Source organism: Neospora caninum, chromosome VI (genome assembly GCF_000208865.1).
Source record: "Neospora caninum Liverpool complete genome, chromosome VI".
Lineage (NCBI taxonomy): Eukaryota > Apicomplexa > Conoidasida > Eucoccidiorida > Sarcocystidae > Neospora > Neospora caninum.
The window spans coordinates 632,007-648,158 of record NC_018392.1 but is presented as its reverse complement, the minus strand read 5'-3'; the positions used below and the strand labels follow the sequence as shown (position 1 = coordinate 648,158).

The 16,152-nt window shown below is 51.6% G+C and overlaps 1 protein-coding gene across 1 annotated transcript; it reads left to right on the top strand.

Moving 5' to 3' along the window:
- Positions 1-204: 204 nt before the first annotated feature.
- NCLIV_016100 (putative RNB-like protein domain containing protein) lies at positions 205-15,642 on the top strand (the record flags this gene model as incomplete). The annotated part of the gene is made up of 29 exons (XM_003881802.1): positions 205-622; positions 865-970; positions 1,693-1,782; positions 1,874-1,979; positions 2,148-2,190; positions 2,460-2,758; positions 2,983-3,055; positions 3,298-3,432; positions 4,352-4,404; positions 4,610-4,712; positions 5,297-5,329; positions 5,900-6,098; positions 6,738-6,797; positions 7,246-7,345; positions 7,745-8,254; positions 8,664-8,747; positions 9,187-9,274; positions 9,904-9,973; positions 10,564-10,779; positions 11,063-11,252; positions 11,466-11,543; positions 11,888-11,939; positions 12,294-12,358; positions 12,572-12,637; positions 13,109-13,156; positions 14,116-14,236; positions 14,591-14,607; positions 14,866-14,912; positions 15,549-15,642. The coding sequence occupies 29 exons, from the start codon at positions 205-207 to the stop codon at positions 15,640-15,642; spliced, it is 3,564 nt and encodes a 1,187-aa protein (XP_003881851.1).
- Positions 15,643-16,152: the final 510 nt, after the last annotated feature.

Below are 16,152 nucleotides of genomic sequence, written 5' to 3'. Positions count from 1 at the left end.
CGCGTGTGCCGCAATGTACTGAAGGAACCGGGTCCTCTCTTCTCTCTCCTCTCTGACGTCTCTCTGCTCTCTTTTCTCGCCGTCTCTCTTCTTTCTTTTCTTTCTGTCTCCCTCTTCTCTTCTCTCGCCGTCTCTTTCTCCTCTTTCCTTTCGGTTCTCTCTCTTCCCTTTCCTGTATTCTTTCGTCTCTTTTCTCTCCCTTTTATGGCTTCCATCGTCACGCGTCTTGCTTCTCGAACACTCGCTACACCGAGGAGAGAGGAAAAGATGGAGATCTCGGATAGACCGGCAAAGGCCCTCTCTGTCTCCGCCACTCGCGCCGCCTCTTCACCTGCATCAGGCTCGCCCGGCGACGTGCGAAGATCTGCTCAAGCTCGCTCGGCGTTCAGGAGAGACAGAAGAAATGACGAACACAGACGAAATGGGCGAGAAACCGCGGCACACCCTCTAGAAGAGAGAGGAAACCAAGGCGCAGGAGAGAGAAGAAGCCAACGCGACGGAGAGGCAAGGAATCGGTTAGAGGAAGAGGGAGGAAATCGACAGGGAGCGAGAGCGAAGCAGTATGACGAGTACGTGTCTTGGCAGAAGGCCCAAGTCGGCGTGGCTGATGGGGTGTATATGAAGGTACGTGAGGCGGAACTGAGAAAAGAGAGGACGAGAGACGGAAACCCGTCGAAGAACCAGAGAGGTATCGTTTCGCCTCTCTCCGTCGTCTTGCCTTTCGCCTTTCTCCCCGTCGTCTTCCTGGGATGTGTCTCTCTTCTTGCTTCGCCTTCTTCCGCGCGCGTCGTTTCTTGCGCCCTGGTTCCAGAGTTCCTTTGCAAAGGCCTTGAGCAGCGCTCTGTCCCTCTCTGTCGCCTCCAGTCTTTGATCGGGAAGACGTCTTCCTTTCCTCAATCATCAAAGGAAGGGGTTTCCTCGAGCTGGACAATTCCGCGGTTTTCCTCGCTGTCTGCAGGGCGTACTCCGCGTGAGTGCGGGACGCACTGACGAGGCGTACGTGCAAGACAGCAGAAATCCGCATTTCTCGGACTTTTTAATCGCAGGTGAAACTTGGTGCCACGCAAGGAACGCAGAGAGACAAGAGAAAGCGAAGGCAAACCCGCGAGAGAGAAAACACGAGAGAGAAAATGGAGCCGCAGCAACCCCGAATGGCTCTGCTACCGTTTCTACAAAGGTCTTGGTGAACGTTCCTTCGTTTTTTGCGTCCTGTTCTTAGCCTCCCACCGCTGGAGGAGCCCGAGAACCGTGGCGTTTTCGTCCTCTTGACGAGGCGCGCGTCTCGTCCTCAACGCACCAGCAGTGAATGTGGTAGACTAATGTATAGGATATGGTTTATACCTCGTGCACAAGACCCCACAAAGGCACAGGTACCAAGGAAGTTGACTAACGTATAAGGATACTACGAAAGCGGAAGATAGAAAGACCTCCAGTTTCCCCGTTGGCTGTGTTTTGAACTTTCGTCCGTTTGTTCCGCATGCTCTCTTCTCGCTTTCCACCGTTCCTCATCTGTTGCTCTCGCCCTCCTGTGTCGCTCTTGTGCTCTCTGCAGGCCGCCGAGACAGAAATCGCGCTTTCCACGGAGACACGGTTGTTCTGGAAGTGAGCGAAACGCGCCCGTTGCCTTTGCCGCCCTTTGCGTTCCTCTTTTGTCTCGCAAATCGCGTCTTCGTGTCTGCTGTGTCTGTTCAGCTCCACGATTGCAAGCTTTGGCGCCGAGCTGTGGACGCGTTCTCTCTCGGCGACGCTACCGACGCAGCCGCTCGCGCCTCACTATCTCAAGTACGCGACATAACGCCACGTGTCTCAGACTGGGACCACCCCGGATCGAATGGTTTTGCACTTTACACAGTCCGGAGATTTTGCTTCGCAGGATCGTTGCGCAGTTTGAGCGTACCTCTTCAAACGATCCTGCAGTCACCTCATCCGGGAAACTCGGCGCGTTTTCCACCGCACGCGAGCACTTCCTCTTGCGCCATGTGTGTGAAAAGTACATATATCTGTATATAGATAGTGTGTGTATTTACATATATATATATATATTTGTGTATATATGTTTATGTGTCGGTTTATGTACCGTTCTGGAGGGGAAGGTGGCCTGGAGATAGATTTCGATTCTGATTTTTGAATGTTTGGAATGCGCCAAGGACGCTTTGAGCGAAGCCGCGTGCCTGGACCTGGTCCGAGAAGGTAAGTGAGAAAGAGGAGACACCGACAGAAAGATGGAGAGAACGCGCGAAAGAGGACAGGAGGGTTCCAAATTCACCGGCGAAAGGCGAAGAGAAGGAAGAGAAGAAGAGGGAGAGAAGCGACAAGCGAAGAGGAGATTGACGCAGCGGTGTCGAACACTCTCTCTGTCGCCATTATCTTCTACCGCTTCCTCGCGCACGCACCCCGACACGCTGTCATGCCTCGCACAAAACGCCTCTTTTCTTTTTCTCTTCTTTCGTCTTTTACAGGCAAACTGTTGAGGACCGCAAAGGTCGTCTTCGTCGACACGCGCACGTTGACTCCAGATGAGAAAGCACACTTAGTCCCTCCGCTGGTTATGGAGGAGGAAGAGAAAGAAACGAACAAGAAGGAAGAGGAGCATGCGTTGAGAAGAGCGGAGTTTCGAGGCGATGCGGAAGTAGCGCTGGACGGACGCTCGCAAGGAGGCAACGCCGAGGTCGCGCATGTCGCCGCCACACCGGCGTGGACGCACCGGAAACTCCTCCACAACCGGACTTTCATCTGCACGCTTCGAGGGAACCACGCTGTGAGAAGGGAGAGGAAAACGAGGGGAGAAGTGAAAGGGAGAATCGAAAGGGAACAAGACGGGGCAGGAGAGACGAGAAAGAACGGACGAAGGCAGAGGCTTCAAACGAAGGAGGAGAAGCGGATGAACGAGATGAGAAGAATGGAAAAGGGAAGGACAACGGCAAGCAAAGTGTCAGAGAACTCGTGTCTCGTTTTTGCCTGTTCCCTTTCGTGCCCGTGCAGAACTCCCGCATTTTGCCGGAAGACGATACCACCGTTTTTCCGAATGATACACTCCTGAGAGCGATTCCTCTTGGTAAGAAAAGACACGAGTGTACACACAGACAAACAGAGATACCCATTGACCGGCATGTATTTGTTTATGTTATTCTACTAAGACCTCTGCATGCGCTGGCGAGTGTCTGGAGCGCCTGCGCATTGCGTTGCGGCTGAGAAGAGAACCGAGAGAAAGTGAGAGGCAAAACGGGAGAGAAGGAAAGGGGTGCGGTGGTTTTTTCTTCCCCGAAAGACATCTTTCTTCTTTGTTTTTCCAAACAGACAAACGCATCAGCTGGATTTTGGTTCCTCTTCGAGAAGCACAGAAGTGGGAGTCGCTCCCTGGCCTTCTCGACAAGCAGCGACTGTACCTCGTCAACATTGACGTCTGGGACGCCTTCAGTGTTCTGCCCAGAGGTTCGAACATGATCCGGTTCCCCTAGGCACCCGTGCACGGCACACGTGTACATATATATATATATATATATATGCATATATGCATGCATATATATCTGTATATGTATAGATATGTGTATGTATAGGTATGTGCATTTGCGTGTACGTATTTGTGAAGATGCGTTTGGGTATGCGTGTTTGTCTTGTGTCTTTTGTGTGTCACCTCCTGTGGGATGAATTGTATATTTACGTTTAGGTTAGAGGCGCATGTGTTTCTGCATACAGGCCTGCATGTCGGAAAATGTGCGCACATCCCAAGCATGTGATCGTGCTCCCGTCCTGCTCTCCAACGACGCGGTGCCGTGCAGTATAATATATATATATATATATATATCTACATATATGTATATATGTATCTACGCGTGAGTGTATCTGTGTTTTTAACATCGGGGACATGCGGCGGGCTGGAGCCAACATATATTGGAACTGGCTGTATTTATATCACGCATTCTTCCTAGTCAAGCGTCTATTCCTGGTACATCTATGGCTGTGTGTCGATCTCGTTACTCACACCCCAACCTCTCTATTGGAGCCTGTCTACCTCGCTGTTCATGTCCAGCAATCTACTTCAGTCTGTAGACCCCCACGTACATGCATTTATACATATATATATATATATATATATATATATATATATATATATATATGTCTACCGCATATGTGTTTCTGCGTTGTTGGGCCTATCGCTAGGTCGGGATGTGCGTGACCCTCCGTCGTTGGAGACTTGCAATCGCCTCTCGCTTCTTCCTTGAAGTGAACACGAACTTTGACCAAACAGACGTTTGTATCTGTATATAGAAATAAAGATATATGCATGTGCCTGTGCTATTGTATAGATGTTTCTGCATGCATGCGCATATGGTGTGTCTCTTTCCTACAGGAAGCATATTGACGTATATCGGTCCGGCGGACTCCGTGAAGACGATCGAGCGCGTACGTTTTCCTTCAACGCTGAAATGGTTTTGCTCCTTCGCCCTTTTTTCTGCTGCCTTTCGTTCTCGCTCTCTCCAGCCTTTCTCTCCCTTCTCGACTGTCCCGTGGTGCACACGAGCGAGATGCTGGCGTTTCTTCTCGCCTGCTGCGTCTTGGTTCGCTCCGCACTTCGCACCCTGTTCCTCCGCTTTCAATGTCTTTGCAGTGCTGCATGCTCCAGAACGATCTCCAAACCCATACGTTGCCTCACAGCGCAGAGGCGCTTGCAGAGACCGACGAGATTGTGCGCCAGGCAGAAGAGTCTTTCGGTACGGTCGACAGGTGTCTTCGGTTTCGTCTTTGGCGCTTTCTCTCTCCACCCATGCATACCTCGTTCTCCCGCTTTGCCCATAAAAACGTGCATCGCCTTTGTTCTCGTCACATGCACACCTTTCGCGCCGGGTTGCACTCGACTGTAGCGTCTCTCTGCCTCTCTCCACATACAGATATATTTATCGATTTCTGTTCTGCGCGTAAACGGGGGTAGCAATGCATGCGTTTCGATTCCTCTTCATCTCCCCACGTATTTCTCTCGTGTACGGTGCTCTCGTCGGGATTATTCACTTCCTCTCTTTCGCCTCTGTTCCGCTGGCGGCTAGAGACCTAGCGAGAAATGGAGGGCGGCGCGCACGAACGTGAGGCCCAGTTGAAAAGGCGAAGAGAGGAGACACGCACCTTGCCGGCGTCGCACCTTCTCTCTACGAAGGTGGTCTGAGTCTAGTGACTTCCTTTACAATCTTAATAGATTTAACTAATTAGACATTCGCACAAGAAAAGGAATCTTAGATGTATTTCCCTTTCTCGCCTCCCATGGGTCTTCTCTGTTTCGGGTCGTCCTTTTTCTGTCTGGCAGAGGCGGAAGCAAAAAGACGCGTCGACCTCAGAGGTGAGAGATTCTTCCCTCTTGTTTCAAATATCCCTCTTCTTTTTCCGTCGTTCGCCTCTCTTTCATGACGGAAGCGGATGAAAACAATGCACGCCTCTGTGTCTCGCTGTCCACATATCCTTTCACGCCCTCTGCGTCTTCCCCGTTACCCATTCTCCCTTGTCGTCTGCTATTTCGAACACAGCCTCGTGTGTCTCCCTCCTGCCTTTCGTTTCGCCCCTCTTCTCTTCCTCTTCCCCTTCTTCCCCTTCTTCTCTTTTCCTTCCTCTTCTCTTTCTCCTTCTTCTCCTTCCTCTTCTCCTCCTTCTTCTCCTTCCTCGCGTTTCGCTTCATCCGCTTCCCCGTTTCCTCGCTCCCCTGCCTTCTTTTCGTTCACCTGCTTTCCCTCGCGCTCGGACCTCCCCCGCGCTTCTCGCCTTCGCCTCTCCGCCGTCTTTGCCCGTCTGCGTCGCGTCCGTTCCCTTCTGGAGCACGCGGGCCCCAGCCGAACCTCCTTGGATTTTCTCGAGTTTAGGCGCGTGCGACACTCTGCACACTTTTCTCGGGGATGCATGCGCTGCGGTCTCTCAGGGGCGCGCCGCATCTTCACCATCGACCCTGCGTCTGCGCGGGACCTCGACGACGCCGTTCACGTCCATCGCCTGCCGCCTCGTGCGTGGACAGCGAAGGCTCCAGAATTCGAAATCGGCGTGCACATCGCCGACGTCGGCCATTTCCTCAGGCCGCTCTGCAGAACCGACGAGGAGGCGAGAGAGCGATGCACCGCTGTGTAAGCTGTGCTCGAGAACGCGCGCGCTCCTCGTTGGTGTCTTTCATCTTGTGCGGGCTTCGCTCGCGCACCCATGTGCCTTGTTGCTGTCGGTTCTCTCCGTCCTCTTTCCTCGGGACAAAGACACGCACTCGCGTGCATGAGGGCCGCTTGGCACGTCTCCATCGTCTTCCCGACTTCCAGAGCTTCGCGCTCTTTTCCTCCTGTTTCCGCCGTAACTCGCATGTTCTGTCTCCATCGCATCGTTTCGCTTTCCTTGAGTCCGAATCGCTGAAGAAGTGTCTCGGAAACGTCGCTTCTCGGCTTGCCCGTGAGAACCGTCTCGCCCCTGCGATCAGTGTGGGAGAGAGGCGACGTTTTTGCGAAGACTCGCGCGAATCCCGCGAGGCCTCTTTGTCGATCTGTGAGACTTGCGACGGCGTTACCACTTGGGAAAGAAACGGAAAGACGGGAGAGACGCGCGCCTGACGCGCGCACGCGTGTCGAGAGACACCGGCAATGCGCAGTGAAGCGGCGGAGTCTCAGCTTTCCCGTTTCACAAATGCGTGTCGTCTGTGTCGTGCTCGCCCGTTGCGTCCCCTCGCTGCCTGGGTGTTTCTTGGTTTCGGATTCGCTCTCCGTTTGGCCTCTGTCGCCCAGGTACCTGACCCACGTCGTGTTCCCCATGCTCCCGCGAGCGCTCTGCGACTCGCTTTGCAGGTGAGCGCGGGCAAACGCTGAGACAAACCTGCGACAGAAAAAACGAGACATCAAGAGAAAGACGAGGGAGAAACATCGGAAGAAGAGGCAGAAGCGGAGGAAGAGAGAGAAGAGAGAAAAGATGGTGAAAAACAAGAGGGAGAGGCGGACGAAGAAGAGAGAGGGCATGCAGGCACCTTTAGCGGGAACGCGTGAGAGTTGCTGCGGAGAAGAAAACAAGCGGGTGAACGTGTGTGGGAGCGAAGCGAAGGGTGCAGAAATCCTCCCGAGAAAAAGCATCACGGATGGCCTTGCAAAGAAGAGGGAGTCTCCCGCTCTCGCGTTTCCTCGGACCGAGCGTGCGTTTTTGGGCGTGTCCGTGGTCTCTCCCGTTTCGTTTTCTCGCCGCGGGGTTCCGTCAACGTCCCGCATGGTGGCCGCGAGGTGAATTTGAAAATTCTTTTCGCAGTCTCCATCTCGGGTCTCCGAAGCTGACTTTTTCTGTCACGTTCCGAGTCCGCAAAGACGGATCTCTCGTCAAGGCCTGGCGCCCGAGGTTCTACAAATCGGTGAGCAAAGCGGTCAGCGTCCGGCGCCAGGCTTCCAGTTTTCCTCTCCACCGTGCCACAGTCACAGCCTTTCTTCTCCAGTGTTTGTAGATGCCTTTGCCGACCCTGTTCGTTCTCCGCTCTTTCGCCTTTTCTGCGCCTTTTCGCAGGTGATGGAGAGCTGTTGCCGGTTCAACTACGAGCAGGCAAGGGTCCACAGGCGTCAGAGGCGTTGCCAATCGACTGAAAAAACACGCGTTTTTGATGTGTGATAAGCCGCCAAAAAAAGGGGTTGGGTACACAAGCATCCATCACGAGGAGATGCGCGCGAAACGCGTTCACTACAGACGTTTTTGTGTGTGGGTGGATGAGCCGAGTCTACTGCCCCGCCTGCGCAAATTATGGTTGTGTTCTTTTCAGGTCCAGGTTTTGATTGATGGCGGCGATTTCCCCCCCGACGCTCGGCCTCCTCTCGCATCGCCCTGCGCGTCATCCGCGTCCCTCACCCTAGGGACTTGCGGCTGCTTCGTCGCCGTCTCGTCGCGAGCGTCGTCCTCCCGCTCTCCAGCCAGCCTCGGCCGTTCTGCAGACGCCTCTCCTGCGTCTCGTGCGTCTCCGGAGCCTCCCGCTGAGGCAGGGAATGGCGAGGGTTCTCCCTCTTCGTTTCCTTTCGCGCCTCGCGCACAAGTTCTGGAAAAGTGCATCTGCTGCGGGCGGTGCACGGCGTGCTGCGAGTGCGGCAGAGACGCGGCGACGACGCGAAAAGACGATGAAGGCGGCAAAGACCAACTCCCAGAAGAAGGCGAACGGACGCCAACGAAGGAAAAGGGAGACGAACGCAGTGGTGTAGACGTCTCCTGGAAAGCTGTCGTCGAGGACCTGAAACTGCTCGACACCTTGACTGTGGGAATTCGAAAAAAGCGATTTGCGGTGAGACGCAGAACGAATCACGCGAGGGGAGCCAGGTCGTCTAAGCTCACTTCGAGACGCGTTTCCGGGGCCCTCTCAACCCTGCGTTGCTTTCGCGTTGCTGCCCGTTTTCTCTGTGGAAACGTCTTTCAAGTTTTTTCACGCGCGTTCCGGTTTTCTTCCTCGCGTTTTCTCTCTGCTTCTGACAGTTCTCTCTTTCTTCTCTCGTTATCTCGCTCTCTCTCTCTCGCTGTCTCTCTTTCTCCTTCCTGTACCTTTTTCTCTATCTTCCTCTTTCCTCTGTCTCCGTTTGTCTCTCTCCGCTCTGTGCTTTTCGGTTTCTCTCAGAGTGCTGCGCTTCTCTCGAAGCGAGCGGCGCGAGGCCTGTGGGAATTTAGCTGTGTCTCTTTCATCCGCGGTTTGCCTCCAGAACGGTTCGCTGCTCCTACACAAAGCGACTCTCCGCTTCGCGGTGGACGCCCGATCGAGACCCACAGGCTGGCACCTTGAGGAGGTGAGACGAAACACTTCCACGCGCTGCGCCCACGCTCTCTACATTTGTACCTCGCCGTCCCTGTCTCTCTCTCTCTCTCTCTATATATATATATATATATATATATGGTCAGATGCATGCGTGCCTGTCGGATGATCTGTATTTATACTAGAATTTTATGCCTGTCGACTGAGATGGACCGCTCTCTCCACGCATCGCTCTATCGACTTATATATAAATGTGTATATAAATATATATAAATATATACGTAGGTGTCAAGGTGAGTTGGGGTGTACCTGGCTGGAGATGGTTCTGTACCTTCCAGCTTGACAGGTTTCGTCGGCGTGGTCCGGAGGTGGAGCTTTCGACTTTAAAATCAACGCCGCCTTCACGACTACACGCGTCACGAATCACGTCGTCGGTGCTGCAAATAAATACGTTTCCTTCGCTGTGTTTTCAGCACTCGCGGTCGCACACGTTGATTGAGGAGTTGATGCTTCTAGCCAACTGCCTCGTCGCAGAGAGGCTCATCGCGAGCCCATTCTCCGGTGCGCTCAAGCGCTTTAGAACCGAGACAAAACTTCTCGAAAATGCACACATGTGCATAAACCCATGGCCACAGAAAAACATGCACTCAGCTCTCTACTTGAAAGGCGCTGCACACCAACACATACACGCATCGCTTTCTACAGATGTAGATCCTCATGTGTGTATGTATATGTTCGGTGAAGCAGTCGTGCAATTTCGGCCGTTTACCTCTCCAACACTCTGTCGATCTACGGTATCCGTACATCTAAGAATAGTTGCCGCGTCTAGACTCCTTGCGTTACTGCCTTTCTTCTTTTTCATTTGCTTCAGCCTCACCCTGCCTGGTCAGGAGACTCTCCCGTCCTCTCCATTTTCTCTCAGCATGCACTTGCTTCTTTCCATGTCGTTCTACATTTATATATATATATATATATGTATATTTGTATATATTTGCAGGCGTACCTGCATACATGCATTGCAGCTGCCAATATGTACATCTATGTATATAGATGCCTACATTTGTACATATCTGTATATATATATATATATAGAGAGAGAGAGAGAGAGACGTGTGTGTGTCGTGTGCGTGCGTTGAGTTTTGAATTTGCTGAATTGAGAGTGTTTTCTCCGTGTTTTCCGACTCGTGCAGATTTGTCTGTACTTCGGCTCCACCCTCCTCTCCTGGACAAACAGATAAAGTCTCTCAAAGCATTCCTCAGGTTCGGAACGTGTGATGGACACGTACTTTTCTCCTCGCAAGTCTGAATCTGCATGCAGAAAGCAAAACGTCCGGTGGCGACACGGGAAACATGCAGCACACCAAAACACGCAAGAGATGTGCTTTCCGCTGGCGATTCTGTCCTCGCTTCCCTCACAAACTCGCCGGAGGCAGCATCTCTACAAATGCCACCGTCTCTACGTCAACCTGCATCTATATATGTTTTTTATGTTCGTTTATTAATCAGCTTGCATGGCCCTCCGTAGCTGTATACATATCTGCATTGACAAATGGAGATGTGTGCATGTGTCCGTATATCTATACCCCTGTTCTTATAGGCGTGGATATGTATGTGTGTGTATCTGGGCCTCTGTACATATATATATATATATATATGCATGAGTGTATTTTGTTTATGTCGATAGACGCGTGTCCATCTGTATACGAATTGTCACAGGGCGGCATCGAATTGTAGCACGATGCGGGTGTTTTTCGTTTTCTGTTCGGCGGGGTGAGGGTAGCCGAAACAGAATTGACTGCATGCGGCGACGGCGTGGTGTGTGGCTCGCGTCTGTCGATTTGTGCGCGCAGCAAGATGGAAATTGCGACGGATTTTTCTTCGTCGAAGGCAACGCAAAAAACCCTCGAGGACACCCGAAAAACGAACGGCGACTGCGCGGCAGTTGCAGTTGAGGCGCTTTTGAGGAAGGCTCTGAAACTCGCCATGTACTACGTCCATGGCGACACCCTCCAACCTCATTTTGCTCTCCACTTTGACGAATACACTCACTTCACCTCGCCCATACGGTCCGCATAAAGAAACACCTAAATTCACCAGAGATCCCATATACATGCATATGTGGAAAATCAAGTGCGTGGATAAATTTTTGCATCGATGTACATTTACATATATATATATATATATATGTAGGTGACTGTGGACGTATGTAAACTATATACGTATGGAACATAGATATTTAAGTATGCGCCAGTGTTAAAAAAATATATATTTGCATTTTCTGGCCATATCTGATTGTCGTGTAGTTGCCCTCAGCTTGAGCAGTTTTCCGTGGATTTTTTTCCTGTTTAGGCGGTACGCCGATGTCCTGGTGCATCGTCTCCTTGCCTGCATCCTCGAGTGGGAATGGCGCGACCAAACGAAGCCTCCCCTGTCGGCTCCTTCTTCTTCTGTATCTCCTCGTGGGAGAGTGGGGAAGGGAGAGGAGTCACCGGCCCTCGCGGCGTTCAGAAAGAACGTGGAGACGATTTGCGGAGACAAGGTACATGAGGCGCAGCACGGATCTTGCAGAAAAAGAGATGAAACAGCTTCAGCAGGTCCTCTCGCGGTTCCCCTTTGTTCGGGCTAATTTGGGTCTTTCTGGTGCTGTGGAGGTTGAACGCGTGGGCGGGCAAACAGCGCTCTGGGTGTTCAGCTGCGCTCCTCGGTTTCAAGGAACACTGAGTGTTGCTGCTCGGGTTTGTTGCTTTTGCAGGATCAACTGGAGGGCCTTTGCGGCCAGTGCAACGCTAAGAAAATGAACGCGAAGCAGGCGCAAACAGACTGCGACCGAGTAAGGGAAAACGAAACACGAGAAGGAAAAAAAGACGAACGAAAACAGGGAAAACGGGAACCAGGGGAAACGTGCTCGCCGCGAAGGGAAGGCGATGGAAAGCAGTTGAAAACAAGGCAGGCGCGCGACGCGCGGGTTGGGCGCCTGCGTCGTGCCCCGAAGCTCCACCTCGCTCTTTTTTTCGTCGGTTTTATTCCTTCTCGCGCTGGAAAAGGGGATGTAAACACAGGGCGGGAGAGAGAGACGGCGCCCCAACACAGGCACCTTCAGAACCTCGCGACCCGTTCAGTTCTGGAATACGCGCTTTCTTCTCCCTGTCGATTTGTCTTCTCACGTGTGTCCAGTTCTTCCTCGCAATTCACCTCAAACACAGGAAACAACCCGAGGCGACAGTTGGTAAGTTCTTTCTCGTTCTCTCTCCTTTTCTCTTTCGCTTGCTTTGCGTGTCCGTATCTCTTGCATTCTCGTACTTCCTCTCGCCGTTCCCGTCCTTCTGTGTCCTTCTTTGAGTTCTCTGTCTTTCCCGTTATCTCTCTGTCTTCTGCCTTTATCTCTTCTTTCCCATGTCTCTCTTTGTTCTTCGTCTCTCTTTCTCTCCATGCGTAAAACAGGTTGTGTAGATAAACACACTCCATCTCTCCGTTCTGTAGCCTTGCGTCTGTTATCTTCCGCGTTTCTCTCTCGGTGTCCTCGGCGCTTTCTCTTTGGCAGTTGCTCCTCTTTTGCTTTGGCCTCGTTGCGTCTCTTCAGGTGTCGTCTTAATGCTACAGGATCGCTCTCTTGTTGTCTTTCTTCCTCTTCTCGACAAAGAACAAGTAAGCGTTGCACACCCTTCTCGCATTCTCTCTCATCCGGGCGTCCCTATTCGCCTTTACTGTGTGTCGTCTTTCAGCTGCCTCGGTTTCCTCTTGCCTCCTCTCTGTTCTTTCCCTGGACGCGTTCGTGCCGGTCCTCTGTTTCCTGTTTTGTCGAATATCTTTCATTCTGTTTTCCTGCTTTCCTTGTTTTCTTCGCGGATGTGTTCGCAGCGGATCGCGTTTCAAACGGAAGACGCCCGTGAACAGGCACTCCACAGCGTCGACACCTCTATACAGGTTTGTCTCTTTCCAAACTCGCCTCTTGTTTTCACTTTCAAAATGCTCTCTCTTCACACAAACGTCTCGACAAGAATTCGACTTCCCGCCAAGGCTTGTTTGCCTTCTCTGCTTTGTTTTGTCCGGAAACACAGCGCCGTCTCTAGAACAAACCGTAAAACAGGATTTGCCTTTCTCTCGATCTGTATCCATCTTGTTCTCCGCCGTCTTCTCTCTCTTCGTCTCTGCCATCGCAGTGTTTTTCTTTCTCTTTTTCTCGTGTCCCCTCCCTCGTGCAGGCGCTCCGCTCCCTTTTTATGAGTGCCCGCGTCCTGTCGTCTCTCGTCTGGCCAACGCTTTCCTTTTCCCCCCTTTCAAAGAACTTCGTGTATCTGGAAAAGAAGCAGCTCCAAAGAAAAAGAATCGATCTCGGCAGCCGCATGCAGTTTGCATGCGTAAAGGCCTCTCAATTGTTTTGCGTTTCCTCTTCAGAAGAGCGTCACCCTCCCTCTTCGGTTCCACCGGGCGTCGCCAACCGAGGTGTGCAGCGTCGCTCGTCTCGCCGTCCCCCTTTGCCCTCAGAAAACCCCACACAGTTTCGCCTCTGTTTCGCTATATACACACACGTGTTTATACGCATATTGATTTGTAGATACATTTAGATGTATCAAGACATATATACGTGTAAGTACACTTTTATGCATGTATGCAGTCGTTTTCCTGTTTCTCGGGGGCTGTCTGAACTTGTAGCCCGAAGACCAAGCTGCCTGACGCGCAGACAGGGAGGTCGCCTGGCAGGAAAATACAGGAGCAGAAGAGAGAGAAAGAGACAGAGAAAGGAATGGAAGCAGTTGAAGAGGTTCGCAGGCACGGAGCAGCGACAGATACAGACGCCGACACATTCCGCTAAAACGCGTGTACACTTCTGCATATATACATATGTATATACGTATATAACTATATATATATATATATATGTATATACATATTTTAAGATATATGTGGCTGAATATGTGGGTGTGCCTGTCTGTTTTGGTGTGATATGTCGTCTGTATAGTCACTGCCCGTCGTTTTTCTGCCTGGTTTTTTCGCTCGGCATTTCCTGCAGTTGGAAGTCCACTGGGAGGATCGCGCGCGCAGTGAACGACAGATCCAGAAACTGCAGGCAAGGAAAAAACATTTTTTTGAACAGCGAACTCCAAAAGGATGTGTATCTGTGCACCTCCTATCTCCCACTGTCTCGTCCTCTCTCTCTCTGCCTTATAGATGTCTCAACCTTCCAGTCTCTACGTTTCTATCTCTACTTTTTTACCTCTCTATCTTTCTATGTGTTTTTCTCCCCCCCCTCGCACGATGTGCGTATGGAGGTATCGCTCTGGGCACGGTGCCGGTGTTTTTGGCAGAATTCAGGTGTATATCCGTGGGGGTTAAACGCGGGTTTCTCTTTTTTCTTGTTCCTTAATCGCGCGTCCGCCCTTCCGGCTTTCTTTTTCTTGTAGGCGTTTTCGGCTGCTCCGGTCCATGTGGTGCCGACTAACTCGGTGCCTGCGGATTTTATGCTGACTCTCATCTCGCCATTCTCGCCTGACTATGCGAGAGTGAAGGCGCGAGAAAACGAAGGTACACGGGCATCCTCTCGCGCTCCTCTCATTAAAAGAGTGGAAACAAAAGGAGTCTCCCGTCGTACACACTTCACAAGCGTCTCTGCCTAGATAGCCGCTTCTACCTGCCTTTGCATATATATATATATATATATATAGATGTATGTACATATACATATATATCGATGTATGTATGTGTGTAGATGTATAGATGTGGACATGCAGGTGGGGATAAGCAGGCAAGGTGCGTTTCTCTCAGTGTAGCTGTCACGTTTAGAGGGGAGTGTGTCTGTTTGTCCCGGTCTTTCCGCAACCCGTTCCCGCATAGTTTTGCGCCTTGTGTGTGGTTTTGTGTGTGTTTGCTTTGCCTCAGCCTTTTCCTTTTTTCTGGTGAGACACTGGACGCCGGGATCCTCTCTGCACGCCTTCCCTGCAGAACCGTCTCTGAATATCAAAACACGCAAGACCCCGCTCTTTTCGCAGCAGAGAGTAGAAGACACATGTAGGATTTTCTCGCTTACAACGAGCGCCGCGTGCATTCACCGTGTGCAGAGAGGACAGCTCGAGTCGCCTTTTCGGACAGTGGGTGAATCCCCATGCCGCTCCATGTTTTGGTTCCACCGTGTATTATTTCACTCGGCGTTCCAGGCTGGTTCCATGAATCAGCGTTTGCTGCTGCAGGATTCACAACTTAGGTACGGTACATGCTATTTTGTTGCACATTTCCTTTCGCATTATCTGTTGGAGTTCAGTACTTTGCTTCCTTCGGCGTTCATTCCTGTTTCAGTTGGTGGTCCTTTTCCTGTCAACACAGAATCAAGCTGAGGCAGCTCCAGTCGACGTATGACGACACCACGCAAGCGCCTGTTTCCTGGGAAGGCAGTTGTCCCGCAAAAAAGCTGTTTCTCTGCTTTTGTGGAGACACGCCAGTGTCCACTCACAACCGAGTTTTCACGGAGTGCGCAGGCTACCAGAACTCGAGTTGAAAGAGCCTCTTTCTGTCGCAGGTAGTTTTTTCTCGCGGTGCCGCGCCGTTTAGACAACGCCGGAGGCAGGCCGAACTCGACGGCGTTTTCAGCCGTCGGCCTTGTCACTGCATGCGCTTGTCAAATGTGGCGCCTCGTTTGTAGTTAGCAATGAAGTGTCAAGATTTCTTGTCCCCACGGTTTCCCTTTCCCGCACGATGCAGAGAACGAAAAGCAAGCGGATGGGTTGCCTCTCTCCGCCAAGCAAACCAGTCTCCGGATTGTACGCAGGGTGAAGGTGTCTTCCTGTTTTCTATCTTGTTAACCCATGTTTGCCGAAAGCGTTTTCCAGGCGCGTTTTCGCAGCTTGCTGTCGATCCTGCGTCCCATTGTCTCGGGCGCAGAAATGCTAGGCATGACAGAGAGCGTGTGCGCCTCAGAGACTCACGAAAGGTCGTAGCAGGTGTTCACCGATCAGTCTTTCGTTTCCCGCGATCCCACGTTTCCCGATTGACGAGCTCGTCCGGTCGTGACTCGTGGATAGTTCTCTCCAGCGGAACTCGTCTAGCTGTGTACCGAGCGAAAGGCGCGTTCTGCCAAAAGACGAAAATGTCAAACGCGGCGTAATACTTTCTTCCTTTGCCCAAAACGCACAAGCTAGCCACGAGGGAATCACTCGCGAAACTTATCTCGACCGATCCGGCTCTCTAGTCCACACCATATGTCCGGGAGTGTGTGAATTGGTCCCGCATATCCATGTGCATATATATAAATATACATATATATACCTATATATATATATATATATATATATTTCTAGATACAAGAAAAATGTATACATTAGCGTATGTGTGCATATGTGGGGAATTCCGTATATTTGCGGGGGCATCGGAGGAGGAACTCCTCCAGGAGCGGATCTGTCGCGTGGCATCATTCCTCTGCTGGGGTTTCCAACTCCACTGGTGCTTTT